Source organism: Natrix helvetica (genome assembly GCF_964273705.1).
Source record: "Natrix helvetica genome assembly, chromosome: 6".
Classification (NCBI taxonomy): Eukaryota; Metazoa; Chordata; class Lepidosauria; order Squamata; family Natricidae; genus Natrix; species Natrix helvetica.
In genome coordinates, this window is record NC_138553.1 from 81101431 (window position 1) to 81122271 (window position 20841).

Below are 20841 nucleotides of genomic sequence, written 5' to 3' on the forward strand. Positions count from 1 at the left end.
TGGACTTAAATGGATGGTAGAGGACGGGAAGGCCCGGAGGAACATTGTGCATGGGGTCGCGATGGGTCAGACATGACTTTGCAACTAACAACAACATTATAGTTGCTTCGTTCCCCACCGTTTTGCGACACGTATTTATCCCTCAATCTGTGTAATGTATATATGTTGGAAGGAACACATTCATTTAAGCTCCTTGACTGCATTGCCAATAAATATGTATGTTCGGGTGCAATTCCCCACCCCCTTCTTATTTGTTAGACCGAGCTAGGCTGACTTTGCCACTACAAAACCATCTGTTTCGGGAGACAAACCCTTAGCTGACAAAGAATTGCTATTTGCAGGCCGAAGGACTGCACTATCTGCTGTAACATTCTGCCCTCCAGTGGCCTCTGCCTTGCTAGTCGAAGTCACCATTTCAGCACCGTGGGCGACGGACAGCTCCTTTTTGCAGGGGCAGCTCTGGATGATGTCACACTGCACAGCTGCGTTGGATTTTTCTACTGGCTCAGCACACGCCTCGGTTTGAGAGGAAGCCTCCTGCTTCCCCTTATCGTTCACGCCTGACATCGGCAGTCCAGCTCTGCGCAACGTATTCTTTCTTGGAGTCGTGGCGGGTTCCTCCTGGGGTTGAATGTTGGTTTTATTCCGGTGCCTGCCATTGAATTGGAGAACGCCCTCTGATCCTGAGCAGGGACCGCGGGAAGTCCTTGAAAAGGAGCCTTGGGACTCCGACGACGCCCCTTCATTGCGCTCCTCTGATTTAGACTGTTGAAATAAATCAGAGTCACTGTAATTCTTTTGACAGCGGCCGATAAATGACTCTGGTTTTTAAGGGGTCCTTTTTATTGTTCGTATGACCCTTTCAAATAAATGATAAAATTATGGAAGAGAACTGTACAACAGAAGAGAAATGATAATGGAATGGAAGAGAACCGATTCCCGCTTCAAAGCACAGCCAATAGTTTTGTTTTCCACTAATCCATTAAGTAAACTGGAAGTAATGGCAATTATGCTATTAGCTATTCTATTTTCATGTGTATTATAGAGAGGGATTCTATTGTAGGAAGTTAGCACCCACCCCTCTCCTAGAAAAAATGGGATATTTTAGGAAATATTAAAAGGGCAGAATATTTCCCCTAAAAGGGAGGCAGAAACGCAGCCCCTCTCCCGCCTTTGCCAATGGGCCATTAAGGCCTGGGTCAGTCTATTCTACATAACGAAGATCTACCTCCTTCAAGCAGAGCCATAGTAGGAATTGCCCAAAGCCCTCTACTCATCTCACCACATGGCACCTGGGAAGATTACATCATCCAGCAAGACTCAACCAAGCCCGGGACACTGACAACCTACAGCAGGGGTGTCCAAACTTGGGAACTTTAAGACTTGTGGACTTCAACTCCCAGAATTCCCCAGCCAGCATGGCTGGCTGGGAATTCTGGGAGTTGAAGTCCACAAGTCTTAAAGTTCCCAAGTTTGGACACCCCTGACCTACAGTGTTACTCCTGCATGGCCCCTTGGGAGTCTGACAACCAATCAGAATACAAGCTTAAATTCAAAAGACCAGAGAGGGCATAAAACCCGGGCACTCTCAGCATCTCTGCCCTTTTTTTTTCAAGATCTTCAAGGCATGTGATCCCCATTTTCCCCAGGACCTCAAACCATGTGGTCTTGTCCACCATTCAAACTATCTTTCCAAGCAGCTACCATGTTTCCAGGGTCTTTCTCCCCGCTTGGAACTGAACCCTGGTGGACATTTCTTCCCACACATGCGTTAAAATAATTTGCAGGAGGATTCAAAATCTGCAGTGGGCAAGTGCTTGAACAGCTTCAAGGAAGCTGTGTCCTTACCTCGTCAGAGGAAGAACTGGCATGTCTATCTGCTTCCTCTGGAGAATAAGGGGGTGACGGGCTGCTTAACTGGGAATCATCATCTGAAAAAGAACAACAACAAAAGTTTGTTTTGAAAAACTCCAAACAGTAACATAGGTAGTCCTTGACGTAGAGCCAAAATTGAGCCCAAAGTGTCCATAGCTAAGCAAGGCAGTTGTGAAGTAAGCCATGCCCCATTTTGCAACTTTTTTACCGTGGTGGTTAAGAAGTCACTACAGTTGTTAAGTGAATCATGGCGACATTGAGTGAATCAGGCTTCATCCCATTGACTTTGCTCATCGGAAGCTCCCAAGGAAGGTTGCAACTCAGTATGGGCCAACTCACTGAGGAACAATTTACCAATACTATTTAATTATTTTTATTTTTGTCATTCATGTTTCATTCTATCTCTTCTTTTGCATCCTTTCTTTAAGGATTCTATGCCACTATTTCTTTAATATTAATGTAACTCTTGCTCTGCAACCAGTTGTCCTGTGACAAGTTGGTGAGTTGGCCGTGGTGAGTTGGCCGTGATGAATTGGCCGTGATGAGTTGGTCCTGGTGAGTTGGCTGTGGTAAGTTGGCTGTGATGAGTTGGCCCTGATGAGTTGGCCTCAATGAATTGGCCGTGGTGAGTTGGCCCTGATGAGTTGGCCTCAATGAATTGGCCATGGTGAGTTCGCTGTGGTGAATTGGCCGTGATGAGTTGGCCTCAATGAATTGGCTGTGGTGAGTTGGCTGTGGTGAGTTGGCCGTGATGAGTTGGCGATGGTGAGTTGGCCATGGTTAGTTGGCCGTGGTGAGTTTGCTGTGGTGAGTTGGCCCTGATGAGTTGGCCTCAATGAATTGGCCGTGGTGAGTTGGCTGTGGTGAGTTGGTCCTGATGAGTTCGCTGTGGTGAGTTGGCCATGATAAGTTGGCCTCAATGAATTGGTCGTGGTGAGTTGGCCGTGGTGAGTTGGCCGTGGTTAATTGGCCCAGAAGTGGGTGTCATATACTGTAACAATCGGTTCTCCCAGAACACGAAAATGTGGGCATACACATGGCAGCAAACACATACCGATTATATGGGACAGCATAACGTTGGGGCGGGTGGGTGGGCCCAGCCACTGGTTGGAACTACTGGTTCACCTAAACCAGTCCAAACCACCAGCAGCTCATCTCTGAACTGGCCATGGTTAGTACTCCATAGTGAATTAGCCGTGACGAGTTGGCTGTAGTGAGTTGGCCATGGCAAACTGGCCAGGGCAAATTGTCATAGAGAATCCAGGCCCCCAGGTTGCTGTAACCATTGTACATTGATGGTGTTTACCAAGCACCCAAAGTCTGATCATGTGACTGTGGGGATGCTGCAACGTTCATGAAGTGTGAGAACTGGCAATAAGTCAATTTTTTTTTCAGTGCTGTTTTAACTCTGGTCATTAAATGAATGGTTGTAACTTGAAGTCTAACGGTAACCCTTTTGATAGATGCAAAATGTAGCTTAGCAATTTATTAGCTAGATTTTTTTTCAATTTCCTCCAGTGGCATCCTGATATCTCTGCTGCCAATTTCAATACTAGCTCTTTTCGGGATATCCCTGCATCGCAGCCTTGTAGAACCTGCAGAGCCAAATTTTGTTTATCCTTGGCCCCGGGAATTAAAGGCACTCCCATATTTTGTGCACTACTGAACTGTAGTATATTTGGAATTAATTTGTTGGAATGATTCAACAATTTAAAAGGGGGCATTCCCTTTTTTAGAACCACAATCGTTCCAACAATATAATTCCAGTATACTACAGTTCGGTACTGCACAGAAATGGTGGAGTGCCTTTGACGTGGAGATTACAAGGTAATAATAATAATATGTATTTACGTGAGTTCTTGGCTCACTTCTACACCTAGTTGTTACAGAGCACGGATACGCAAGGAAATAAACAGCCTATTTCTGACTCTTAAGAAAACAGTGATCAGGCAAAGGAGGTCCCTACCTCTGTAAGGCCAAGTATGGATAATATAAAATTATGAAATGTTAATAAGAAAACAATGAAGATATTCAATGATTAATCACTGTATGATACCTTATGATTGTGGCTAACAACCTTCTTACTCCATGGATCGGAGGCAGCTGCGTGGGGGAAGGCGGTGTGTGTGTGTGTTTTGTATGTGCAACCTAATTCCCGCGTGTGTGCAAATAAAGCTTCGTGCACTCACACGCTGCTTGCGCGGCCCAATTTCCAATGGGCCACAGCAGTCTGGTAGTGGTCCACGTGGCCTGATGGTTGGGGACCCCTGCCTTAAGATGGTGCTTCCCAAACTTTTTCCTTCGTTATCCAAAAACCACTGATCAGAAAGTTGTTTTTATCCAATGTAGGTAAAATACGGCCATCCCTCTTGTGATTGGTTAATGGGTTCAGAGGTCATGACCCCACCCCACGCCCCAAAATAACTTTTACCCAATTTGGGATAATTCACCCAAGTTTGGAAGGCTGTTCTTTAAGATGACTTAGAAGTACATTGCAGATCCTGTTAAAAGAGTTTTCTATTCTTAAAAAGGATATTAAAGTCAAAGAGAAGAAGGTCTCTTTTTTCCCCTTCACCATTAAATTTAAGACAACTAAGATGCCAAGATGAGAAGATGGCGGTTAATGAATTTCAAACTAAAACTCACCGTTTTGCCTGCTTTGCTTCCAATGCTGATCAGAGTCACTATAAAATTCCTTATCCAGCTTAAAGAAAATTGAAAAAAATGATATTAGTATAATTTTTTGCCCCAGCTGCTTTTGTTTAGCTTCTTTTTCAGATCTTGACATCACGGTACAAATAATTTGCTCAGAAATGTTCTGTTGTTTACAACATAATGTAGAAATAATTCTTTCCTTACATAAAGGAAATGCTGTTTCTCGGTGAGTTAGTTCAACTACAGGTAGTCCTCGACTTACGACCACAAATGAGTCCAAAATTTCTGTTGCTAAATGAGACAGTGATTAGGTGATTTTGCACCCATTTTACCGCCTTTCTTGACAAGGTCGTTAAGTGAGTCACTGCAGTTGTTAAGTTAGTAACATGGTTGTTGTGAACATGGCTTCCCCGTTGACTTTTGCTTGTCAGAAGGTCGCAAAAGGGGATCACATGTCACCAGGACACTGCAACCGTCATAATATGAGTCAGTTGCCAAGTGTCTGGATTTTGATTATGTGACCTTGGGAATGCTCCAATGGTTGTTAAGTGTGACATAAACAGTCACTTTTTTTAGTGCCATTGCAACTTTGAACCGTCAGTAAATGAACTGTTGTAAATTGAGCACTATTTGTACACCCATTGCAAGGAAACTTGATTGCAGAAAATACGACTTCAGCAACAGAGTGGTGAACAATGTTCTACTCGACTCCGTTGTTACAGCCTCAAACCCTCACAGCTTCAATCTCAAACTGTCTACTGTGGACCTCACTCAGTGGTGGGATTCATTTTTTTTTTATTACCAGTTCTGTGGGTGTGGCTTGGTGGGTGTGGCAGGGGAATGATACAATAAAATCCCCATTCCCTCCCAATCAGCTGGGACTCAGGAGGTAGAGAACAGATGGGGCGGGGCCAGCCAGAGGTGGTATTTACCGGTTCTCCGAACTATTCAAAATTTCCACTACGGTTCTCCAGAACTGGTCAGAACCTGCTGAATACCCCCTCTGACCTCACCCCATTCCTAAGAGGTCCGTAAAGGGGGCGTGCATAAGCACACCAGCGTGACTACCTTTGCTGTCTTACTGTCCCCATTTATCTGTATTTACTTCCTTTCTTCATGTTTATGTTTATGTTCATACCTATACTTGTTATTTTGTACATGTCCAACAAACAAGCAAACAAATACATTTTCTGAAGCCTTCACTAATGTAATTACACAATCATTCCATTAAGGGAACCCAAGTTTCTTTCCTATTTGGTTGTGGATTAAAATCTTACGAAGAACAGGGTTGCCCCATCTGGTTAGAAAGAAAGAGCAAATGTGTCTTTTCTGCTTATTGTACAAATGATCTTTCAGCATGCAAAGGGGAGATTGCTTGGCATCTGCTCCTGGGTAGCTACTGACTGCTCATATGCTCTGCACGCAGATCAGCTCGAGAGGTTATTTGTTTTATGTAACTCAGCCTTGTTCCCGTGGCAAGCTAACAAAACGTAAAACAAAAACAGAATGTAAAAGAGGTGTTGAAAGAGTACAGAGAAGGCGCAACAAAGACAATAAGAGTTTCTTTTTGAAATGTTCTTATAAATAAGAACAATTATTTCAAAAATAATGACAAGCAGCAGGGGAGATCTACCAGGCAACTTTCTTTGAACGATCGCTTCTCATCCAAGAAGCTTCTTCAGCTCTGACTGAATGGTGGGAGAATGGAAGGATTTATATTCCTAGCAGACAGCTGGTCATTTGCATCCTTTTAGAGAGTCACTGAGGCTACTTGGAGCTCTGGCTGTATCTTCAGTGCAAATGGGTGTGGTGTGGACTGAGAACCTGGACAAACCTCCAAGTGGCCTCGACGATTCTCTAAAAAGGATGCAAATGGCCAACGGTCTGCAAGGAATATAAATCCTTCCATCCCCCACCATCCAGTCAGAACTGAAGAAGCTTCTTGGATGAGAAGCGAAACGTCTTCAAAAGAAAAACCAGAAAGCCTTTTGAAAAATCAGCTTTGGGATAAGCGATGGACCTGGATGGTTGAGAATCTCCGTAGACATTTCTTTGAACAATTTATATATCAAATGTTACCGTTTCATGGGCGAAAATCTTCAAATAATCCATATTGGGATCTGATTGGTCTTTCTTCCTGCTGGAGAATAAACCAGATTTATTCTGCAACTTAAAATTATCAATGTTAGGGTACAGTATAGTTTAGGAAACTTAAGTAAATAAGGTAAGGATAATTCAATCGTTCTTCTTAGCAAGTTCATCTCATAAGCATTCAGTAACTATCTGACATCTTTTAGAACTAGGAAACTCTAACGACAGGAACCTACTCTAATATGTTTGAATAATACAGCAGGGGTCCCCAACCCCCGGGCCATGGACTGGTAGTGGTCCGTGGCTGTTAGGAACTGGGCTGCAGGTGAGCGAGCAAAGCTTTGCCTGCACATCTGTGGGATCTCTGTTGTGTGTGAAACCATCCTTCCCGCCTCCAGTCCATGGAAAAATTGTCTCCAATGAAACCCTGGTGCCAAAAAATTTGGGGACCGCCGTTTTACAGTATAAAATATAAAATATAATACACCAAATACAACTGTAATGCTGAGATAAATACTTAGGCCCTGAACGAATACACAAAAATGTATTTGCTTGCAGTAGTCAAATCCATTTTCATTTCTTATATTTAGCATTACAATAGCATTGCTATTTTCATCCTGGATGAAAGAAGATTGGAGAAATGTTGCAGCAGAAGAGCCAGTGTTGTCCCTAATACAACATATTAATGGACATCATCCACATCTTCTAACTTTTTGTGGTTCAGGGCACGTCGTCCAGGCCAATTGCACAATGACTGCAAAGTTGGCTTGGAAAACTAATTCAGCACTGAAGAATAGTTCTCTGGCATAATAGGTGCCAGTAATTACTGTCATAGATAAGTCTCCTCAGCTTCTTCTTTCTTTCCTTCCTTCCTTCCTTCCTTCCTTCCTTCCTTCCTTCCTTCCTTCCTTCCTTCTTTTCTTTTTCTTTCCTCCACTTTTTTTCCACACAACAACAATCTTGTGAGGTGGGTTGGGCTGTGAGACGGTGCCCAGCCCAAAATCACTCAGCTGGCTTTTGTGTCTAAGGCAGAACTAGAACTCGCTGCCTCCTGGTGATTGGCCCAAACTTACCCAGCTGGCTTTACTGCCTAAGGCAGGACTAGAACTCAGAATCTCCCGATCAGTAGGCCTTAACTACTAAACTGGATCTCTTTAGAATAAGCAAGTTGGTAAATGTTGATCATGGGACTCTTGCTGGTCACTTTGACTGTAATTAACCAAAGCTAGTCTATGAAAATAAACATTAAGCTGTAATAGTTCAGCATTATTTTGAAGTTTATCCTCAGCTGGAAAAAAAAAGGAACAATATTTTTGAAGACAGAAATTCTGTGCATGCGGGCATATTAGAGCTGTTTCCCTGTAATCAGCGTTTGATCGTGCTTCCCTCGTAGACATCTTATAAGAGTACTTTCTCACGAACTATGTAAAAAATCCTCATTCTGTAGTACCTTTCTTTATGTGAACGAAACTCTTTTTTTAAAAAAGAAACACCTTACCTGTTCGTTAAGTAATTCTTTATAGGTTTTGGTGCCTTAGTACATTTCTTTTGGTTTTTAAAACCTCCTGCAAAACAAAAGAAAACAAAAATCTTAAAAATACGTTTACATGATAACGTTAAAAAGAAAACACGGACCATAATTCAGCTGTGTGTTTTTCCCTCCTTCAGCAACGTCCCCATTAATTTCAGTTACTTATAAGTTCACTAGCCTGCTACTAAAATGAAAAGGGATCCTCCCATAATTTCTACAGACACATTCATTTTTATGATCATTCATATATCAAAATATAAGTCATTTAATTTAACATGACACTAATTAATCAGTTGTCCCCCTCCATATTATAAGGCGTGTTTTTAATTCCGCTTTCAAATTTGTCAAACACTGTATGTACCAGCGGTGGGATCTTCCGGTTTAACAACCAGTTTGGTGATCGCGCGATTTTCTGCGTGCGAATCTACTCTGCCGCGTGAATCAGCTGAGAAGATAAAGGTAGGAAAATAGCGTGGGGCGGGCAGTTGGGCCCGTCTGATTGTCGGGGTGAACCAGTTCGCTCCCAGCTGATCGTCAGAGCTACTAGTTCGCCTGAATCCCACCCCTGAGTACACCGATATTGTTGGAGAGGAATTGTCCCAGTCAAGGAAGAGGGATCAAATAGGGAATTAGTAAGGACTCATTATGTAAACACAAGAGGGCAAGGTCTCCCTTAAATGCCTTTGAGCCTTATCTGGTCTCTCTCAGGTGAATCTGCCAGATTGGGAACATTTCTGTATTATAGGCATAGAACAATAAAGTAGATACTTAGAACTCTAACGATCAGTTTGTGGGTCTGATCGTTTGTGCCTGACAGACATAGTCAAAACATTTTAAAGGTAACATCCTCCAACATTACAAGGAGAAGAGCGAGAACCAAGTCATAAAAGTTCTCATCTCATTCAGGTTTTATAGAACAAACAGGTTGATTTTGGGGATACAGAGATTCATTTCTCTAGGCCGAATCTTCAGGATCCAACCACGACGGCATTCTCTCTTTCCTTTGGTTAATCATGATTGCCGTTGACATGTTTGGGAAATCACACACAAGGGACAATATTGTCCCTAAGGGTAGTGGTATTATTTGAATGCAATATATTGCAAATGAGTTGTATGAATGGCTGGTATGAATGTGCGTTGTCATTGGGATGGGGGTGGGGGTTAATTATTACTTTTATTATTTTCATTTCTTTTATATTGTGCTTTTATGTCCTTGTAAGATGCCTTGAGAGTAGGCGGCAATAAAAAAAGTTTCTAAATAAATACATAATTAAAATATAGCCCAGCAAGACATCCCTGCAATTTTTAACTCTTTCCCAACCCACGTTAAATGCCTGCCTTAATAAAATTTTAAGAAAAATATTAATCAAGTGTTAATCAACCCCTTAAACATAAACCCTCCTCATTGCATTTGCTACTTGCATTGTGATTATTTACCTATATTATCAAAGAGCCTGGTAAGTTTTTGCTGATCACAAAACTCTACAGGATTTCTTTTCTGGACACCGCAGTGTTTGAACTGATTCCAAGTTGGATTCTGTTTTATTGCATTTAAGCTTTGGTTGTTAAGGGTGCAAATCATTTCTGGAGCTGTGAGAATGCTTGCGAGGTCCCTCTCAGCTGCCCAGTGGGAAGGATCTGTCACCTGTTGCATTTCTTCACTGTCATACAGGCTGGGTTTACCGAAGATTTCTTTTTCGTTGCCAAAATCTGTGAATAGCTGGTCAATATGGCTTTTGTTAGCAAAAGAACAGTAAGACTGAGAAGGAGGAAACGTCAGAAATTGATTTTCTTCTTCAAACAAGCTTGCAATTGGCTGGACGTTTGCATCTTGGTTAGTCTTTATCTGGTTGTTTATAGTACCAAACAATGATTCTTCTTCGTTTGCTTGACTGTTTCCAGAATCCTTATCAAAGGAATTACCATATCCTGGACTTATGGGGAGGGAAAAGATGAAATGTGAATTGCTGGTATGTTACAGACAGTATAAATGTGTAAGGTTTTAAAATTTATTTTTTACTTAATATGAAAGAGGGACTTCTTGCTCATATGACATTATGTTGGGGTTTAGAATTCTGCAATAATTATATATTTTTATTCTTAAACAAAAACTGGAAATCTGAGTTTCCTACATTTCATTTGAAATATTTTGTTCAATAACCGTGATTAACCAGTCTAACCACTGTATGTCACTGTGGCTCCATTTATGTCAGGAAAAGAGGTAATAAAAGTCACAGGAAATGATGTCAGAGTATAAAATACCTAATGAAACATCTAAGAGTTTTGAAAGGTTTTGATTTGTACCATGACTGGTGTTATACCTAATATTTTAAACAGATCAAATAGAACCAACAATACTGTATTTAATCATCCATTCATTTTTCTGAAAGTGTACATTTCAGAAAAACGAACTGCCATACTCTGTTACATTTGATAATATTCTCTTTAATTTGGATATTACTTTGGTAGTACTCAAATACATTTAGCTTTAGGTATTTAAGCTCATGTGTAAATACGATAGTCTAGCAAAATGAGCAAGATTGCCGGAAGATAAGCACAATTCTGATTTCTACATCAGACATGGCTGCAAGTGTCTCTTTATTTTCAATAAAACAGGCCACTTTTTGGGGACTGAGGAGAACTAAAGTGAGACAGGTATAAACTTGATCTGTTTCCTGCACATAATCTCAAACAATAGCATAAGATTTCAACAATATAATTGTACATGTATGTGAAATAAAATGAAATAATTGATTAACCCCCGCTTTTTGTAAGAAATTATAACTTTATTGAAAATTCACACCGAAAAATCACTATTACAAAGCAAGGGGTTTCCCCCTCAAAGATGATGACGCATTTAAAAGTAGGGTAATACAATTAATAAATAATCTATTTTTACCTAGTCAGTTGCTGAAAATATAGACCAACTGGTGCTTCTGAATCTGGTGCAGAGAATTCCTCTGGCCTGTATGCTGTAGTAGAAAACCAGAAGTCTTCTTCTTTATTATTTACTGGCCAAGAAGACTCTAACTCCTGTCAATATATTAGAAAAAGGTTTCATGACAGATTAGACATCTTCTAAGAAATTTGTTCATTTTATCAATTTAACTTCAATAATAGGAATATATTTTTTTCTTTAGAGAACAACTGGCCAACAAACAATTTATTCTTTTACTTCATGGAACTGTATAGTAATATGCATTTATTTGTTTTATGATGCCTGTATTTTATTGGGGTTTTTTAAGGGGTTTTTATTATACTGATGGATGTATATATCATTTTAGTATTATTTTGGGAAGGGTGATTGACTAGAGCTATGCAATGAAGACGAGGCTTATATTAAAAGCCTTCTATTCTACAGAATGACACTAGAATTGCTCTAAAATTCATGCCATAAACACAAACCATTATGTTGGCAGAGGACCTAGTTATCTGCAGGATCGCATCCTACCACACACGTCCCTGCGACCTATCCGCTCACACAGGGAGGGGCTCCTCCTGGTGCCGTCTGCTAGGCAATGCCAGCGGGCGACACCTAGGAGTAGATCCTTCTCTGTGATGGGCCCAACCCTCTGGAATGACCTCCCCCCAGACATTCGAACTACCACCGACCTCCGTTCCTTCCGGCAAAAGTTAAAGACTCACCTATTTCAATCAGCTGGCCTGGCACTTTCTTAGTTTTACCTCCCGGGATTTATTTATTTTAATTGGGTTTGGGGTTTTATAGGCTTTTAACGTATTATATTTATTATTCTATTACAGTCTCACAACCTCCTTCACCAGTATTAATTTAATTGTTTATGTATGTATTTTACAACGTATTTTAGTGACTGTACACCGCCCCGAGTCCTCCCCGGGAGAGGGGGCGGTCTATAAGTGTGAATAATAAATAAAATAAATAAAAATGTTATATCTGACACAGAGATACAAGTGATAAATCTTTACTGAAAAAGCCCTTACTTCAGAATGAACACTGGCTTTTTCATAGAGGTATTTTCTTCGACTATCCAAGATTTCTTCTTGTATCCTATGAAGAAAACAATTTTAAAAGCCAAGTAAGTCATTGGTGTATTTAAAAAACAACATACGATATATGCATTTTTCGGTAGAGGCAAATTTGTTTTGAAATAAACTTAAAACATTTACTTCCGTAGGATAATCCTATTCAGGTCTGCTTAGATTTAAGTCCTGTTTTCTCCAGTTTTAAATAAATGTGCATAAAATTCTGCTAATAGTTAACAAATCTAACGCCCCTTTAGATCTGGGAGTACTTTCAAGACTAACAGCCAAAATGGATTTTGAACCAATTATGGTTCAAAATCCATTTTGTGAGAGGGTTACCTAAATTAAGTACTGCATACATTGCCTGAAATATAGAAAAGAAACAACATTGAATAAGTGGGGAAAAATATTATCAGTACAAAAGAGAGCAAGTTATCTTTTTATTAATTATGTAAGGACATGAAGTCTTTGACATAACCTTTCATTTAGTAATTGTTCAAAGTTACAACGGCACTGAAAAAGTGACTTGACCATTCTTCATACTTATGACAGCTGCAGCATCCCCATGGCCATATGATCAAAATTCAGAAACTTACCAACTGACTCATATTTATGATGGTTGGAAGGTAATATGATTGCCTTTTGCAACTTTCTGACCAGCAAAGTCAATAGGGGAAGCCAGATTCATTTTACAACCATGGTATAACTTAACAACTGTGGCAAGAAAGGCCGAAAATGGGGCAAAACTCACTTACCAACTCTCTCGCTTAGCAATAGAAATGGCTACAGGGCTACCTGTAGCCTAAATCTGGGGTCGTTGAGGATGATAATCAGCAAATTAAGTGCAAGATTTTAGGTGAGAATGTATAGCTAATTGTTTATAACTTTCCATAAAGAGAAATGAGGTGGAAAGTTTTGAACTAGGGAGTTTTCCTTTAACAGTTGACAGTAACTTGATGTCCTGTAATCTACTTTTTCATGAGTTTAGGAACATGGAAAGGTTTGAGATTTTTTAATGAAGAGTTGTTGTTAGTTGCGAAGTCGTGTTCAACCTATCGCGACCCCATGGACAACATTCCTCCAGGCCTTCCTGTCCTCTACCATCCTCGGGAGTCCATTCAAGCTCACACTAACTACTTCGGTGACTCCATCCAGCCACCTCCTTCTCTGTCGTCCCCTTCTTCTTTTGCCCTCCATCGTTCCCAGCATGAGGCTCTTCTCCAGGGAGTCCTTCCTTCTCATTAGATGGCCAAAGGATTTGAGTTTCCTCTTCAGGATCTGGCCTTCTAAAGAGCAGTCAGGGTTGATCTCCTCTAGGAGTGACCGGTTGGATGGCCTTGCAGTCCAAGGGACTCAATGCAGGAGTCTTCTCCAGCACCAGAGTTCAAAGGCCTCCATTCTTTGGCACTCAGCCTTTCTTATACTCCAACTTTCACAGCCATCCATTGCAACTGGGAAAACCATAGTCTTGACTATAAACATTTTTGTTGGCAGGGTGATGTCTCTGCTTTTTAGTAGGCTGTCTAGATTTGCCATCACTTTCCTCCCCAGGAGCAAGCGGCTTTTGATTTCTTAGCTTCAGTCCCCCATCTGCGGTGATCTTGGAGCCCAGGGAAATAAAATCTGTCACTACCTCCATTTCTTATCATGAAGACTACAGTATATCTTATGGATATTAACAGCCCTAAGATTTCATTACATTTCCTCCTTCTTTATATGTCCACATCAATTTTAATGCAAGGCAATACCTGCAAGAAGGAAATGATCTGGAAATCTTAGTACTTTAAGCATACGATGGGAAAATAATTGGCAATGACAGTTATGGGGGGGGGATTGCACTTGAATATGCAAACCATGAAAGAAATGAAAACATTTCACTAAAATGTGAAAAGATAATTGACATTTTATGTACCTGTGCTGGATGTCATCAAGGGACAGCTTAGCTGGTCTGCATTCTGGTGACTTGGGAAAATCTACATTTTGCTTTCTCAAAGGAATTTGAGTTTCTCTGTTAATATCTACATGAATTGGCTTTCGAATATTCTCTGTAATTAAAATGAAGATTATTAGCAAGATTACAGTGAGTTAAAGAGGAACAGTATCTATCTATCTCTATCCCTCTATCTCTATTTTATATCTCTATCTCTAATGTTTAGGCCTCTGTATCTCTATATTTCTATTTAAAGGGGAAGAACCTGGCCAGTTTTTCAGATTCAGATCCAAATAGGTAATTGCCATGAGATCTTAGGGGAAAAAGGCAGCTACTCTACGGAAGGTAGACAGATGTTTTGCTCATGATCTTGTGTTCCAAAGCACCTGGATCCAAACGATTGTACAGCTCTAATTCCCACTAGCAATTGACAAACACGGTATTATGGGTTACAGCTTTTTATGCCCAATTTCTACTTCTAATTATGACAACAAACTTGGAGTTCGGATGAAAAATATAGTTGATATTTGATGAGATGAATATTGAGGCTACAGGGCAGCTAGGACTTGGTGATGTCCTAACAAAGAAGAGGGGGTCAAATTATTCTCCAAAACACCAGAGGGCAGGACAAGAAGTAATGATTGGAAACTAATCAAAGAGAGAAGCAACCTGGAATTAAGGAGAAATTTCCTAACAGTAAGGACAATTAACCAGTGGAATGACTTGTTTCCAGAAGTTGTGGGTGCTCCATCACGGGAGATTTTTAAAAAGAGATTGGATACTTGTCTGAGATTTTATAGATTCTCCTGCTTGAGCAGCGGGCTTGACTAGAAAACCTCCAAGGTCCCTTCCAGTTCTATTCTATTCTATTCTATTCTAGTCCAGTCTTTGAAAATTAAACTTTGAAAATTAAACTGTGTCTGTGAAATATTTACCAGCATTTTCTTTCTTTGTAGAGATCTGATTAACAACGTAGAGATTGAGGAGGTCCAAACTGACAGCTGAGCTTTTCAAAGGAGATACTCCCAGTAACTTCATCTTTGACTTAAGTTTCTTCTTTTCAAAAAAATCCTATTGAGAAGCAATAGCAGTTATCACATATATGTTCACATGGGACATTTGCGACCTTCTGACAAGTAAAGTGTGTGTGTATTTGATAGATAGATAGATAGATAGATAGATGATAGATAGATAATAGATAGATAGATAGATAGATAGATAGATAGATAGATAGATAGATGATAGATAGATATAGCTATTGATATTGATATGATTGATTTTTGACTTTTCCTCTTGGAAACTAACATGGACATGAAGGTTACAACAGCAACCATCTGTTGTGGTTAAACTAAGAGAAATGTGATGGGTCAAAAATCACACAGGATCTTACAGTAGATTCCTGAATTTTCCTAGTTAAACATCTTTAACTTCCTAGTTAAACATCTGCACAACAATGATTGATGATTTTAAAACAGCATTCAATATATCTGAAAATAGCTACCATGGCTCCATCATTATAGAATATGCAAACTTCCGTATTTGGTTCATAAGTTTTTTTATTATAAAATTATTGTGATGACAACAATGAGGATGATGAAGCTTTCTGGCTAGCTCGCACGTATTTTTAAAGTGTAATCATTAGTTACCTTCTGTTTTCTTCTCTCTTTGGTAAGCATGATTCTTCGACTAGAGGTTGGAAGAGAGAAAAGAAGAAGCATTTTTAGAACAGTTTAACGAGTGGTTAAAATGAAGCCAGATGTATTCAACCACTAAATCAGAAGTTATTATTAATGGTGTGTTTTCCTTTGATTAAATTTCTTGTCACTTAATTCAAAACTTAAAATTTGTGGGAGGGCATCAAAGAAGTGAGAATATTTGAATAATATTGTTAAATATTGTTTTTCGAACTGTTCTGTTTATAGCATCATTTGTACATGCCTTTTCTTTCCTTATTGCTATTACTGCCATTATTAGATTTTTATCTCATCTTTCTCTTTTTCCCATCTCTATATTCAAAGTGGCAAACATACTTAATACTCCTGCCACCTATTTTCCACAAAACAACCCTGCAAGATAGGTTCCTCTGAGAGTGTGATTAGCCCAAAGTCACCCATCCAAATTTCCCAATCACAACCTGCTCTGCCAACACCTTAACTACCATACCAACTAGCTTCTATTATCATCATCAAAGCTTTGCATCATATATAATTTATGATAACAACTCATGCCAACAATTAGCATGGTAAATATTGCATATTATATTATTGCATTCAACATAACATATTAATTTAGAATTAATTCCTGCATGGTATTACTATAATTATAATATATCTCAATTTATGATTATTGTATAGCATGATTAGAATAAAAATATTGCACATTATCATACTGTAGTAATCATCATTTGCTATTAATGTATGCATGGCATAATTCATTATGATGTATTTATTTATTCAACTTATTCAGCAGCCTATCTCAATCAATGAACCTGAGGCTTACAACTGAAAATATATATTATTAAAACTCTGAAAACATTTAAAAAACAACAATTTTAAAACAATAAAAACCTAAATAAAAATATGAAATAAAAGTATTATTTATCCAAAATAAACAAAATATGCATCCCAATCTATGGCTATTGATTGGCATGATTAGCATAATAAATATTGCATATTATCCTATTATTTTAGTCATCATTTGCAATTAATGTATACATGGCATTATAAAACTTCACTATGCATCTATTTATCTATTATTTATCTATTTATTTATATGTCTCTAACTGCCCATTTCACTCAATGACCCTGGCCATCATACAATTCAAAAAATGCACACTACAATTAAAACAATAAAAATAATTTTAAAAACCCTAAATAAAAAAAGATAATTATCTGAAATAGGCATTGATATATCTCAAATATACCGATTTGCATCACAAACAGAGCTTATTATCATCACATATGTTGAAGAACGAAGAACTACATAATTTTTAGATTTTTAAATCTCTTGAGACAAAGTTTCCATTACTTTTTGAATAGGGAGATAATATTTTTTTTTAAAAAATGAAGAACAAGAAGAAGGAAGGGGGACTACTCAAAGCACAGCTGTTATCGTCTCTAACATTATAGTTGCCTGTTTCTACATTTCCTTGTTGTGATACCGAGAGATGCTTGGTTGATTTTGGAAAATTAGCATTTTTGAAAAAGTGAGTCTGGAGATATTTTGGATTTGGGGCAGAGATGAATATCCCCATAAAATAGACCATAATGGAGGCTATGAGGTGTTGATCTGACTTCAAAATGGAGACACCTGAGGGTTTTATCCTAGATGTCTTTTTCCCTCACCCCAATATTTTTAAATATTTCTGGACTGCATTTCCCTGCCCTGCAAAAAAGAATATAATGAACAGGGAGATCAATAAAAGAGAGGAATTTATTCAGTCCTAACAGAGCTGGCAATAATAATAATAATAATAATAATAATAATAATAATAATAATAATAATAATAATAATAATAATAATAATAATAATAATAATAATAATAATAATAATAATAATGTAATGCATTTTTGAATCTTCAGTTGGCTGAATTTCATGTTTAATGAATAAAGTATATAATATAATAATAATAATAATAATAATAATGTTGTAATGCATTTTTGAATGTTCAGTTGGCTGAGTTTCATGTTTAATGAATAAAGTATATAATAATAATAATAATAATAATAATAATAATAATAATAATAATAATAATAATAATAATGTAATGCATTTTTGAATGTTCAGTTGGCTTTCAGGTTTAATGAATAAAGTATATAATGATAATGATGATGATGATGATGATGATGATAATAATAATAATAATAATAATAATAATAATAATGTAATGCATTTTTGAATGTTCAGTTGGCTTTCATGTTTAATGAATAAAGTATATAATGATGATGATGATGATGATGATGATGATGATGATGATAATAATAATAATAATAATAATAATAATAATAATAATAATAATAATAATAATAATTTCCTGAAATGCAGGCAGAAGTTCAAAAGGGAAAGATCTTTTGAAAATCCAAAATTATTTCTAATTTTTCCCCCTCAAGTACTTTGCAGGCCTTGCAGTGTAATAATTGGAATTTATTTTTAAAAAATGCTTTTTGTTGTCAAGGGGTAAGATAAATGTGTTGTTGCTGAGGTGGGCTGTGGGGGGTGGAGGGTTATTCTATCATTTGCCTTTTTTAAAATTATTTTTATTTCTTTTATATTGTGTTTTTATGTCCTTGTAAGCTGCCTTGTGTGAGTGTTGGCAGTGATATGAATTTTCTAACTAAAATAAAAACAAAGAAATAAGATCAGAAGGGGAAGGGAGGCCCATTGGATACATTCACGGCCTTCCATTGTTTGCGACGTCAATAAAGGCTGGATACAAATGAAATCAAATTAAAATAAAATAAAATTATAAAACAACCCAGCCTGAAAGGAGAGGGTCAACCTTATAGGAGACAATATGGTCCCCTCAGGACAAAAAAGGGGGCAGCTGTGTCATTGTGAGGCCTTTTTGGCTTCACTCACCGCGACCCGCCAACCCAGTTCATTTTCCCTTCGTCCTGCCAACGCCCCCCCTGACAGGCAGGCCACCCAGACGGCCACCGGCCTGAAAAGAAGGAAAGGGAAAAAGAAAGAAAGAAGGGAAAGAGGCAGCCCCTGAGGAGAAATGTCACTCCCCCCCCCCCCAAAGTCCAATGGGGATGACAATAATGTCTGAGGGAAAGGCTTTCCTGGGTGGGTTAGCTTCTTCTTGAACCCGTGGGCACCTCAGGAATGGATTTTTTTTTTTTAAATAGAGACAAGGAAAAAAGGAGCAAAATGGGTGTTGCGAGGGAAGAGGGGAAGCAAAGATTTGGGGAAGGGTGTGCCAAAATGAGGTGCATGAGCCGAATTTTCCAGATTCTCTGTTCGGCATTTGCAAGCAAAGTCCTTCCATGCACATGCATGGAATTTTATTTTATTATTTTATTTTATTTTATTTGTATCCCACCTTTTACTATTTTTACAAATAACTCAAGCAGTCAGACATATCTACACACCTTCTTCCCTATGTATGTTATATATGTATGCATGCATGCATGACTGTAAATTATGGTGTATTATTGTAATATATTATGCTATTGTATTACATATTATTATTATATTACATATTATTATTATTGTATATTATATATTATATTGTTATGTTGTTATGTTATGCTATATTGTATGATATTATTCTCTGTTGTATTATATTGTGCTATATTATACTATATATTAAATATTACTATATCTATATTATATAATGCTATAGTATGCTATATTATGTTATAGTATGTTAATTGTACTATTTTATACTATATTATAATATACTATGTACTATATTATTACTATACTATATATTATACTATTTTATACTATATTAGACTACAGAATATTATACTATAGTAATATATATTACTATATATATACTATACTATGCTATTGCTATACTATACTATTCTATACTATCAGTGGTGGGTTGTAGGGGGTATGCCCCGGTATGGGTGTACCGGAGCCTGCCCAGAGCACCGGGTACTGTTCCGGTACGGTGCTCCAGAGGGCCCTCCCGCCCTCCTTACCTGTCCTTTAAGCCTTTCGCGCTTCCACGCACATGCATGGCTGGAACATCGTGGAGGCTTGCGGAGGCATCGCAGGCAGGTACGACGTGCGCGCGCACCACAGGTGTCCATGTGGGCGACGCCGGGCCCGTTCCAACTGTACCGGTTGGAACGGGATCCGGAACCCACCACTGTATACTATACTATACTATGCTATACTATACTATACTATTATAGTACATTATATATTATTACATCTAACCCTAACCCCCTTACTATACTATTAGGTTTATGTTATGTTATGTTATGATTATTACAGATGTGGAAGGCTCCTCCTACAGTAGGCCAGGCTGATTGCTGCCTCTCAAGGTAGTCCTTGACTTACAGCCATTCATTTAGCGATTTTTCAAAGTTTCAACAGTGCTGAAAAAAGTCACTTATGACCAATCCTTGCGTTTACAACCGTGCAAGTGCTCCCATAATCACGTGATCAAAATTTGGGAACCGGTCTCTATTTGTGGCGGTTGCAGCATCCTGGGTCCACATGATTGCCACACTCCCAGAGGGCTTCAGGATAAGCAAAGTTAATGGGATCAGATGGATTTACTTAATGACGATGGGATTCACTTAGTGACTATGGCAAAATTGGGTGTGGTCGCATGATGATTCACTTAAGAACGGCATTGCTTAGTGACAGAGGTTGCAATTTGTGGTGTAAAAGTCATGAATTCTCTGTAAGTAACTATGCACATTGCTTAACCTCCCCCCGTCCCTATCTGCAGCAGGGCTATTCAAAGGAATGGGCAAGATAGGAATAAAAACTGCATTGTTTAATTGGATTTTTAAAAATGTATGTACAGTACTTTATTAATGCACTCTCTTCTTTCTTACCTCCCGTAGTTTGGACTGGCCTGTAAAAATTGAATTACTCTGTTCTTCTTGATGCTCTTGACTCTTCCCAAACCAATTACCCTTACCAGTTGTTTCAACGTAAGTTTTTTTAAAAAATTCTTTAAATGTTGCTTTTCCCCCCAGAGTTTAGTTTTTAAACAGGAGGAAGCTAAAGGTCACACTTAGCTTGCATCAATCTTTTTTTTTTATATATCTTTTCGATGCCCATTAGT

General features: G+C 38.5%; 1 protein-coding gene across 1 annotated transcript; it reads right to left on the reverse strand.

Annotated features, from left to right (window-relative positions):
- Positions 1-264: 264 nt before the first annotated feature.
- On the reverse strand, positions 265-18691 carry REDIC1 (regulator of DNA class I crossover intermediates 1; the record flags this gene model as incomplete). The annotated part of the gene is made up of 12 exons (XM_081958659.1): positions 18663-18691; positions 15731-15770; positions 15020-15155; positions 14067-14199; positions 12113-12179; positions 11052-11185; positions 9590-9885; positions 8120-8186; positions 6610-6670; positions 4522-4579; positions 1849-1931; positions 265-765 (listed from the first exon to the last, which is right to left on the reverse strand). Exons 1-12 carry the CDS (start codon positions 18683-18685, stop codon positions 265-267), a joined length of 1599 nt encoding a protein of 532 aa, XP_081814785.1. The 5' UTR covers positions 18686-18691.
- Positions 18692-20841: the final 2150 nt, after the last annotated feature.